The sequence below is a fragment of the Drosophila hydei genome, unplaced genomic scaffold (genome assembly GCF_003285905.1).
Source record: "Drosophila hydei strain 15085-1641.00,03,60 unplaced genomic scaffold, DhydRS2 tig00008116-arrow-pilon, whole genome shotgun sequence".
In the NCBI taxonomy this organism is placed as follows: Eukaryota; Metazoa; Arthropoda; class Insecta; order Diptera; family Drosophilidae; genus Drosophila; species Drosophila hydei.
The window spans coordinates 343,008-355,127 of record NW_022045829.1 but is presented as its reverse complement, the minus strand read 5'-3'; the positions used below and the strand labels follow the sequence as shown (position 1 = coordinate 355,127).

The 12,120-nt window shown below is 34.2% G+C and overlaps 1 protein-coding gene across 1 annotated transcript; it reads left to right on the top strand.

Moving 5' to 3' along the window:
- Positions 1 to 7,945: 7,945 nt before the first annotated feature.
- On the top strand, positions 7,946 to 8,738 carry LOC111596322. Its single transcript, XM_023310488.2, has 2 exons — positions 7,946 to 8,087; positions 8,147 to 8,738. Exons 1-2 carry the CDS (start codon positions 8,030 to 8,032, stop codon positions 8,683 to 8,685), a joined length of 597 nt encoding a protein of 198 aa, XP_023166256.2. The 5' UTR covers positions 7,946 to 8,029; the 3' UTR covers positions 8,686 to 8,738.
- Positions 8,739 to 12,120: the final 3,382 nt, after the last annotated feature.

Below are 12,120 nucleotides of genomic sequence, written 5' to 3'. Positions count from 1 at the left end.
TATAGTTCTTGTAATGTTTTAGCCTTATTTATTTCTAGCAGCTTAAACAAATGCTGAGCGTGGTGCTATTTTTATTTTCGCAGCTGTCGATATAGATTTTCAGTATTTATCAAATATAATAAGATGGATCAAAGCACATTCAATAAAAATCTTTTATATTTGTCTATAATGCTTGAAGCAACAACAAAAAATAAACTAAGGCAAAGATACCTGAGTTGAAAGCCTTTAAGCAGAGCACGTCTTACTTACTTTACTCAGCTGTAATATAATGCAGATATATATAAACTCAAGTACATATATAAGCTATAACTGTAACACTTTTGATAGTAAAATAAAAGTACCTTGTGCCAGGTTAAAATGTTTCTCATGACCTTCAAAAAGTAAGAAGGTTTTCCTGATTTCTAAGAGCTGAAGTGGATTTGGCCGAAATACTTTTTCCCTTCAATATTTTGTTTAGTCTGTGTTTTGTTTTGGTTTTTTTATGAGCAAAGTTGAAAATATAGAAATAATAAAAGTGAAATTAAAAAAAAAACACAAATAAAAAATTTGTTGCCACAGCGAAAAGATTTGAAGGAGGCTGTTAAACCATTTTGTTTGTTTCCTTATATTGTTTTTTTTTTGTTGTTGCTGCTGTTTTGCATTTTGTGTTATGTTTACAAACAGTTTGAGTAAAAAGCAAATGTAAATAGAAATAAAAACAAAGCTTAATTAAAAATGCGACGAAGCATGCTATATATGCTGGGGCTCATCCAATATCAACGGAATAAGCATTTTCAAAGCACAAAGCCTATGGCAAGACTCAAGCTAGTGACTGCGAGATACTCTGTCAAAATGGATTAGGAGTTGAGCTGCACTATGAGTGGGCAGAATATGAATTAAAAGCATTTAAAAGCAATAATTGTAAAGATTTTTATAGACTTTATTAAGTAAATGTTGTGCAAACCAGTATACTCTCTTGCACGCTCTAACAGCGTATTAGGAATTGGGCACAGCTGAGTGGCAAATAAATGTGAGCTAGCGATAGGATGCTGATGATAAGCTTTCGTTGACGACAAAATCGTTTTCCTCTGCACCACCTACCACAACAACCACCCCTCCATTCACCCCCTAAGCTTTTCTTCTTCTTTTATCTAGAATGTTTGTTGGGCCGCATTTTTTGGTGAAACGCAAAAATAGTACTTTGAAATTGTACACAGTGGCAAGCCGCAGAGCTCATAAGTCGTCGTCGCTGTTGTTGTTGTTGTTGTTGTTGTTGGTAGGCTCCATTCACGCAATTGCATGCTTTTAGAACGACAGGAAAGGCGAAAAGGACGACGCTGTTTTATTCAGCTTTGAGCTAGAAAAATTTCAAGTCAAGTGCCGGCAACTCGGCGCTTTGGTCTTAGCTCACTCTCTCCCGCTGCTGTGGCGGCCCGGTTTTTTGTAAAAATGAGTCCCATTCAAGGCATAGCAAAGCGAGGTGCATTACACAGAGAGAGAGAGAGAAAGAGAGAAGAAACAAGGTAAACTAGAACGAATTGTTTGCTTGGGAGTGCTGTAAATTAAATACCCTCGCACGTATATAAAAATGGATTTAAATTTAAAAATTAAAGTCTTCAGTTGGCAGTCAAGCCAACATGGAACACTTTGCTGTATTAATCAGATACATAGAGAAAATGCCTATATTGAAGCTCTCTGACATCTGTTGAGGGACATTTAATTAGCAGCTGCCAGGGTATTAGCTTCAGTTCATACGCAAGGATGATCATGGCATTAGCTAACTCAGGTATTATATAAAATTCACTAACAGAATATTTTTTCTTCTCAGCTCACAGTAGCTCGGCCTGTGTGCTGTCGTCAGAGTGCGCTGCTTTGTGAAGAACTCACATTAATCTTTATTTTTATACCACAAAGATGCCACAACATCAGGACAGAGATGAAGTGGGAAGGAGCAGCGAGTGCAAGTTTCTAGTTTAAAACGTTTTTCCGCCAACAGAGCGAGAGAGTGTAAAAGAGAGCGGGAGAGAGAGAGAGAGAGTTAGAAAAGGGGACGCATATTAAGTGGGTCGCTGCGTTTTAGCTTTTCAAGGAAGAACTTAAGGTGCTTGCCGCTTTCTTACGATTCTGCATGACGAGCTGTATGAAAACAGCCAAGCTGAACTTTATGAAGCTACTAAATAATAAAAGAAGGTTCTGCGAAACTTGTCGGAAAAGGTTGCCAAATAACTCTGTGGGAATTTACTGGAGAACTGTTCGAAACTTTACAACATGCGGCCTCAGTCGAGATCTTCTGAAAGAAGCAAGCTGCTAGCAAGTAGAAATATATTCAAGACATTGCATACAGACAGATGAGCTGTAGAGTTCAGAAAAGTTATAAATAGCCAAAAAAAATTGAGGTAATAAACAGGTTTTTCAATCTACATATCTTAGCTTACTCGTGTGATTAAAAATACTTTCGAAAAAGTTCTGCATGGTGAGATAAAGTATTTATTTAATTTATATTGCAATTATATGCAAAGATAAATATCTATAAAGAAAAAATAAATAAATAAAATTAAATTGATTTATATAAAAAATGAAATATAAAAAAATGTAATCAAAAATATTCAATAAAAAATATATATTTAAGTTATATGAAAATATTTGTTAACAAAATCGTCTATGTATAAATATATATAGAAAGAGTTTGGTAAAACGACAACAAAACATTTCTAGATTATGAATTTACAGTAGTAATGCATTAAAAATATGTTTTTTACTTATTTATTTTTTGAAGTTTTAAGCCATCTAATTTCATTTTTTTTTGTTTTTTTTTTTTGTTTTTTGGCTTGGATCCTAAAGCAGATATTTATTTTTAAGTTCAGCCATTAAACAAATATCGATTAGCGCATTTAGTGCAGGCAGAGGGGAATGTTGCCAACCTTTTTTTTGGTAACACAGAAGGAGCAGGAGAAAAAGAGGGTAACAATATGCTACGCATTAGACTCATATAATATGAACATTATATAATGAAGAAATATATGATTAAAATTATCTTTTAGTTGGGTTTTCTATATGCCGATGATTTTGATGTTGTCGCAATGTGCTTAGGTAAATATTTCTTTGTATTTTGGTACCTTTAAAAATAAGCTTTACTTTTTAATACATTTATAGTATATCATATATATAGAGGCATATTACACACACATTCCAAAGACACGAGGTTTTCCGTTAAAGTACAGTTACATACACTTACAATCTGCAAGGCGAAAATGTTTTTTGTTTTTGTTTTAAGAGTGCTCAAGGGATACGTCATTCGACATACAAAACTTACGCTACAGGCATTTTAATTAAGGAATACATATGCATGCTCGCATATTAGATTTCTAATTAGACTCTTTAATGAAGTTGTATTTTGAAGGAGAATATCTTTCGGGCAGCTAGGGAAATATATTCAAATGTACAGAGTGTCTTAAGAGAGCTGTAACATTTAATTTGTCTTATTAAAAAAATTATTTTGAATATTCGCATATCGGTTTTAGTCTTCCATATTTCCAAACACTAAGAGAAAATAAGCTGCATTTCACAAAAAATGCATTGAACTAAAAAATAATAAATAAATATAATTATGATAATCAAAATAAATAAAAATATATAAGAATTTTCAGATAATAAAAAAAATTATAATAAAAATTCAAATAATCATACAACAATAATAAAAATAATTATAATAACAATATTTAGAATAATAAACAATTCACTTGACACCAACATTACTTTTTTTATATATTAATATATATAAATAGTAGTGATATATTAAAGCATATAATATATATATTTTGTTGTGCATTATTATGTTCTTATTTATAAAATTTCACTTAAGTCAAATTAATGTTTTTCCAGTTTATGTTTTAGGTATTTTCTGGCTGCATTTTGAGCTCTATCTCTGCAGTTCTTAAGTGCTGCTTTATTCACAAAATTTAATTTAGTTCTTCAACTTTAATTTAATGTAATTATTTAATTTTTAAAAATATTTTGATAACAATTTTGTGTTCTCGTTTTTACTTGAATTCTTCAGCAATTCTTTTATTATGATTGGCACAAAACATTTCTCAAACAGTCACTTGTTTCGAATTCTATGTGCAAGGCTAAAATTGTTTTTGTTTTGAAACATTTAACTTTCATGGTACTACACACTCATTAAACACATTTAATTAATTAGCATATTTTGTATAATTTATTTCAACATACACGAGCTGAGTTGTCCAATGAGTATTTAAGTGCGACTTTTTGTTTAGTTTACAAAAAGCAAACAAGTTCAACTTTCTGAATGAGTCTAGAATGGGAACTGCATGACGCGATGCTCTCAAGGAATCTCCTTTACTGCTGTCTCTCTCTTTCTACTGGCTTTCTCTGAGGCCTTTGAAGCTAGCGCTGACCAACCGTGACGCTTGAAATCTGGTCCGCTACTGAAGCGGCATCGCCCTCAATGCAATGGATGCTGCCGTTATCTAGATAAAAGCTCTGGCTTGCCATAAAGCCGAGAGCAAATCTGAGACAGGACATGCGCACAGCATCCTCGCTTCTGTTTTGGGTTCAATTTTGGACCATTTCCACCAGAGTGAACAAAAAGTATTATTCAAATTACCCAAAACATTTACGTCCAGCTGTTTGGGGCATCAGCTGCTGCGGCACGTTGTGCTCAGAGAGCCTCTCGAATGTTGGACAAAAACACCTTTTACTATGGGAGACAATTTTTTTTAATTATTTATGAATTCTTAATGGTTTTTGTGTTCTTTTTTATATTTATTTATTGCTTATTGCTCGTGATTTTTTTTACTGCCGTTTTTTGTGTGGGCACTGTTTAAGATCTTTATGAGCAATGCAAATAAACAAATAATGGTCTATTGGCTCTTGATTTAATGTGCTTTGACGAATTTGGCTTATACACCATACCAAGTTTTACTATACTTGATTCTCAATATGAAAGCCAAATACAATATCCATCAATATTCATGGACATAGAAGCGCCTGACTGTCTCTCCATTTGAGCTAAGCACTTACTACTGATGGCATATAATTGCGTATATTCAAATATTCAAAATATAAAAGCATTAATATATCTTGGCACAAACCAAATATAATTAAAATATATATTTACTTTGTTTTAGATCTAAAATACCGAAGAGTTCGCAAGTATAAAGAAAGACAGACACCAAAGAGCTTGTTTTCCACACATGAATATATTATTATGATTATCAAAGGGATTATTATTATTATTGTTATTACTTGAAGGGGCTGGGTTACACATAGAGGCTACGCTACTTGACGTTGCTCAGCTGTGCCCTTGCAGTGGACAGCCCTTGACCCAGGTAATTCAAATTAAGGCGCAGCTGTGGCGATTGGCAGCACAGGAAACTGAGTGGGCAGCCGTCCAATTGTGAACTATCTTTCTGAAGAAACTCTCTACAGTGATACCTTCGACAGACCAGAAGTATCTATCATCTTATCTCTGGCAAGCATTCAGCTTTCAGTTGAGTTATTTAAGTCTTAATCTGGCCAAGATTCTGGCTCTGTTATGCATAGGCAACCAACCATTATTAGCATTATTCTGATTATCTTAACTATTTTATATATATATATAACATATTCAGCTCTGGATCTTCATTGCCTACCACAATTAGGCAATCCACAGAGCACTTTAATTGAAATATTGGCACATCAGGATTCCTTCGCTGTCGTAAATGAATGAAGCCCAACGAGTATGCCTCTCAGTAAAAAAAAGCAGCAGAAATTGTGGACGAAAGGAAAAAGTTAATGCGACCAGCTGTCACGCTGTTTGCTGGCAATTGAAAAGTTTATTAATAACCAAAATCGTGCTGGCAAAAAGATTGCATTAAACTAAAGTAATTTATATTTTTTTACAATTTAATTAAATTATGAATTCAGCATGCAAAGCGAATGCGATTATATTTAAGCAGCATGAAAAATATGTTTTTATATTAAATTGAAGCTGGCATGAAAGTCGGGAATAACTGCTAAAAAGAACACCCTGTATACGTTTGACACTTATTTATTTTATCTTTTAATTAATAACTAATATTAAAGAGACTCGGACAACTTCTGCACATAATTTATCATAACTAATATTCTTAATGATTACAGGGTATCAGCTTTTGTCATTCTGCAATCAACATTGCAGCACCAATAAGCCACGAGCTAAATGATCGACGTAATCGACGGCGTATACGTAATGTAAGCTCTTATGTAGCTGCTCAACGAGTGCATTAAATGCCAGCCAAAATCAACGTTATGCAAATTTAAACTGAAACATAATGCAATAGCTGCACTGCACTCTTGCGAGGGTATAATAACTTGCTCACACATGTGAGGAAGATTATGATTATGTTAGCAAAATGAAGTTCTTGAGCTCGTGTAGCATGAGAAGTGCTTAAAGCAACAAATATATTTTTATATATCGTATATCAACCTGATAGTGAGACTATATATTTTGAGCTAACATTTAATTTTTCCTATAATAAACTTTATTATTATTCCCAATAACTGCTTCAACAATTCCCTTAACCAGCCCAACCAGGAGCAATTCATGACATCTGTCTATGAGCTCAATCTAGTAAAAATTGAAAAAGTGTATAAGATAAAGGGTCTTAAGTCTTCGGTAATCCGAAATTACCAGTTTTTTTTCCAGCTTGCGCCTTTCATCTGCCCTGCGGCATTACAAATCTGTATGTGTGTAAATTTGTGTATGCTTGTATTTTCATTTTATGTATTTTCATACATACTTTTGCGAGCAGGCAAAAAATATTTGTTATGAGCATTTTAAGTCATATTAAAGCCCAATTACAACCAATTTAATAAACATGAAAGAAATTCAATTTATGGCAAGCCGAATACTAGATACGCTTACTTATATAAATATTCTCATTATAGATATGATAAATGCAGCTGGAGCCTGTTAAATTAGTTTAGGAATTGTCATAAAAAATAATAACAGAAGATATATAAAACAAATATTTGATTTGAAAATAAAAAACTTAATTTATTTGTTTTATACTTAATATACTTATACTTAATATATTTATGCAAAAAAAATAAATTTGACTACAACAAAAGTAAAGATATGTCAAAAAAGCAACTGGCTTGCTTGAAAATCCAGCATATATTCAGTTCCCTCCATGCGCTTCGTTTCGAAATTACAATAGCCTCGACAACTGTATGGGGGACCAAAGGAATGACAGCAAACGCCCAGATGAGCTACAAACAAGAAAATGTTTTTAAGTCCGCGCATATGTAGCGCGCACATATGGGCAATAAAGTTAATGCAAATTGCTGCCAAAATGCGAATATTATAAATGAGACTGTCAGATGGCTTAACAGCAGATGAACTGAACAGCGCCTGGCTACACGCATACGCATACGCATACTCAGACGCATTATTAGCCAGTGGATTACGTATCCTTATACGAATGCCACACGCCAGGTGCTGTCAAGTTATGCTCAGATTATAATAAATTAATTATATCCAATGGCGTTTACCGTTTGCTGTTCTCGCATATTTCTTTATATGAATACCTTGTAAGAGCAAGATTGACAAGGTAGAGTATTTGGGATGGGTCGATGTTTGAAACTAAGATACGATATATCGATAAATATCGATAGAGACAGAGAGTTACTAAAGTGAGACAGAGACAGAGACAGAGAGAGAGAGAGAGACTAACAGGCAGACAAAGAGTGACAGCGAAAGAGTGAGAGAAAGAGAGCGATAGGAGGGTAGCGAGAGGAGGGTAGCGAGAGGAGGGTAGCGAGAGGAGGGTAGCGAGTGGTAGAGAGAGACAGAGATAGAGCCAGAGTAAGAGAAGCAAAGAGACAGTTGCAAGGTATTTTTTAGTCGTTCATCTTTTTTGTTTACTTTTTCCTTTACGACCTCAAATGCCTAAAATGAACAATGTCAAAATTTACAAAATTTAATGTGTCACAAATACAAGTATTTGTTCCCATATATATATATATTCTATATATATATATAAATAAGTAATCGGAGGAATCGAAAATGCAATCCAACAATATGTCGCCAGTGAAAATGGTGCAGGGACATTTCAAGTTCACAAGTAAGTTTTCGCTTAGCCCATGTCGAATGCAGTCTCAGGATTTTTGCTTGTTTCGTTAGACAATCTGAATCTAGGCGCGGCTATACGTTCGATCCGCCCTTTGCTTAAGAGTCCGGTGGCGCAGGTGATAATATCATTTGTTGTTGGCTATTATGCCACGACAAAGATTGTCCAGATCTATATACTATATAGAACGCATGCTGGAGGCAGTCATTCGAAAGAGGACTTTAAAACTGTGCTGGCAACTGATAATCAGATCGTGAATGAAGCTCAGTTGCCCGAGGCGGAGGATGCTCTGCGACTAACCTGTGAACAGTTGTCGGCCTACGATGGGATGCGGGAAGATGAACCGATTTATACGGCGCTCAACGGGAACATTTACGATCTCAGCTCGTCGCGCGACACGTTCTTGAGACCCGGACCCTACTCTCTGCTCGCCGGCTGCAATGCCAATCAAGTGCTCAACATCGCATGCGGCTCGATGGGGGTTTCCCCAGAAGACATCATCGACCGATGGGAGCGCAGCCTCAACGCCGAATTCAATATCATCGGCCACTTGATTGACAGCGATGACTCTGACAATGACGAACTGTTATGAAATGAAAACTTTTTAAGGCGCGACTTCAGATGAATCTCTATAGCAATAAGTAAAATAAAATAAATATGCAGATATATTTATATAACATAATCAGATCAGATCATTTTTAATATATTACGTCGCATTCGTACTAGCAAATAAAAATACAAATGAAATTATCATCACTATTATCATAGTTACCAGAGCATAAGTTACAATATTTATTTGCCAATTTAACTTAAAATTTTCCTAAATATTCCAATATGGTCTCTATTAATTTAACAAGAAAAACTTCTTAAAAGAGAGATCAAAATTGCTGAGCTTATACCGACTGGCAGACAGATTGGCAGCTGGAGTTGATATATAAGATGCACTCAGTATATAGTCCCGATGAAGAATATATATTTCTATATATATTGTGCAAATCTTTCCTCCGGCTGCTACATATTGATATGAAATTTCTGAGCATATGAAATTTCATATCCTAAAAGTTCAGCGTATAAAAAAAGGCAATAGAAAATATAAAAATAATTTATAGAAATTATATAAATATATTTAAATGCATTATAAACCAAATACTTTAGAATTTAAAGGGATACAAATTTTTCTATTTCTTCCATATGCAACATATTTTCCTAGCTGTTCAGCTGCATATCCAGTTTCTCCCTTCGAGCAGCTCAACTTGAATCGTTTTACGCAGCTTGAAATATTTCGGGTTCTGCTATAATCTAAGATGGTATTTCTTAGTGGAAAAGGCTTTCATAAAATTGCGTTTAGCTATTGACGCCTTTGCTTCATTTGAGCCCAACGGTTGGCTGACTTTGTGGCATGTGGCATGTGGCGTGGGCCAAGTGCCTTAGCCATAAAATGAAAATGAAAATGTCAATGACATCAACTAATACTTCGTTTCTGTTCAGCTGTAAACTTTTCAGCCAATAGTGAGAGCAGTGAATTGTTAAAAGAAACTAAAAAGCGGGACAGGTGATACAGGTGAGCCGAGGCATCAATAGCAGCGGCTGCTACGCAGCTAATAAAATCAAAATTACTTTTTTGCGCTGCACAACAACAGTGGATGCCACAGCTACGTGCTCAAGTAGTTGTAAAAAAGTTACCCAAACAAAGTTTAAGCACACACCTGAACGCCAGCCAAAGGTGTCAAACTCAACCTGGGCCAGGCAAGCCGAGATAGAGCTAAAAAGTAGGCAACAAATGTTGTTTGATGTGTTCTTTTCGATTTGATTTTAAGGCTTTCGCCAGGGTCAACAAAACATGTCAAAATGTATATATATATATATATATATATATATATATATATATATATATATATATATATATATATATATATATATATATATATATATATATATATATATAAATATATATATTTGTATATATATCTGTATTATTTATTTATTTATTATTATTTTATATATCAAAAGAAAGCATCATAAATATATTTTTGTAGCACCCGGCACAAACCAAAGCTTTCATTAGACTCTAAATATAGTTCAATGGGATAATGACGCTGCCTGCTTTCAGCACAGGAACTTAACGAACCCAAGAACTATATGTAATGAATGCCTTCCTCGAGTGTCGATGACTGCGCAATGCTCGCTCGAAGGCAAGAAAAATGCATTTTAAAACGCAATGACTTCTAAGATGTCATCTTAAAGCTTATAATACTATGTATATACGATAGTTACAAGATATATCGTATATATATATATAAGAAACAGATGATATGTGTATATGTATCGTATATAAATATATAAACTTTATCGTATGAATTCTCATGTAAAATAAATAAAATGTTATATATATCGTTTTTTATATACTAAATAGTATCAATCAAACATATCTATGTAATATATTATGTTAGATATATCATTTAAATATGTATATAAAATATAACGTATCAGTCACCATATAAGATATATCATATATGACAGATATAAATAAAATATATCGTCTCACCCATATGCCAAATAGTTTAGCATCAGCTTTTGACGACTATAGCAAAATCCTTTAATATTTAATTTATTCATTTTATTTTTTTTTTTTTAGAATTTATTTGTTTTATTAATTATAAGCCCATACACTCCTTTCACATAAGAACAACTGCCAATGGGCAAATTGAAGTACACATTAAACAAAAACCAATATGGTTTTGTTGTTGTGAATGTGCAGAGGTGTGCAATCTGTGTACTCATAATGAGAAGCTATAAATAAAATTTGATAGCTCTGGCAAAGAAGGTTGTTTAGTTGTGGAGCAAAAGCCAAGTCGACATGGAAAATAAATGATAAATTGGTGATATAGAAGAAAATATATAGCTGAAAGAAAAGTCTTTCTTAAAAGCCAATATGCCCCTACTAAGAACAAGTCTAGAAGTAAATGAAAGTATATCTTAAACAAAAGTCAATATAGGAACAGCTGCAACTAGTGAATGCCTTAGTCTAAATTGCAGCTTTAATAACAACCTATATACCCCTTTAGGCTTGTGCACGAGTCTGGCAGCAACTGTGTAAATAGGGCAATGTTTCACATCAAAGTACACATTAAATCCGAGACGATAATCACAGGAGGCATCTGGGGGCCAGACGTTTGCCCGACTATGATGCGACTAACGATGCCTATTGCTGTACGCTGAGAATACAAAAAACATAATTAACCACGAAGCTGGGGACCCCAACAGCCAACAGCCAACAGTCAACAGCAACTGCCTATGCAGAGGACAAGAGCCAGGCCCCGCCTCCAGATCAGGTTAATGTGACAGTGGCAGCTGTTGCCGTCGTAATTGCTCGACTTTGGCAAATAACACAGTTTTGAATATAAAGTACTCAAATAACATGGCCAAATGACACATTTGTACTTTGTAATTAGTTTCGCGCGTTTCGTATAGACGCGCCACTCGGATTCGCCTCGCCAAATATTCAAATTCGCATTTCAAACTTTGCTCATGCCAACGTCCACTATTCGGCGGTCAAAAGTTTCCGATTTTTATTACCAACAAAATCGATATTTGCTGCAAGCGTTTGAAGCTTAAGATTCTCTACGGCTGCTGCTGTAAAATATTTTTTAAATACACGACTGCTGCTACTTACTTTTATGCCCAGTTTAAGTAGTCTGCACCTGGTTAAACGGTTTACAAAATCGAGTAATTTGTATTCTATTTGCATTGCCTAAGTTGTAGGCATCATTCAAGTCGGATACTTTCTTTTACAGCTGTGCTATGTAAGCTTTAAATTGAGTTGATTTAGGATTTGATATGAGTCTTTATAAATTTATGAATATAGATATATATCTATACCTATCTTGCCAACTATTTATACTAATCTTCACTTGTAGCAACGACTCTTATATCAAATCTTAAAGCATAGATACTAACTGCTATAGAGGCAAGCAGTGTGTTTGCTAAAGCAGCCATGCAAGGTCAACTAGAGCACTTTTACTTGAAT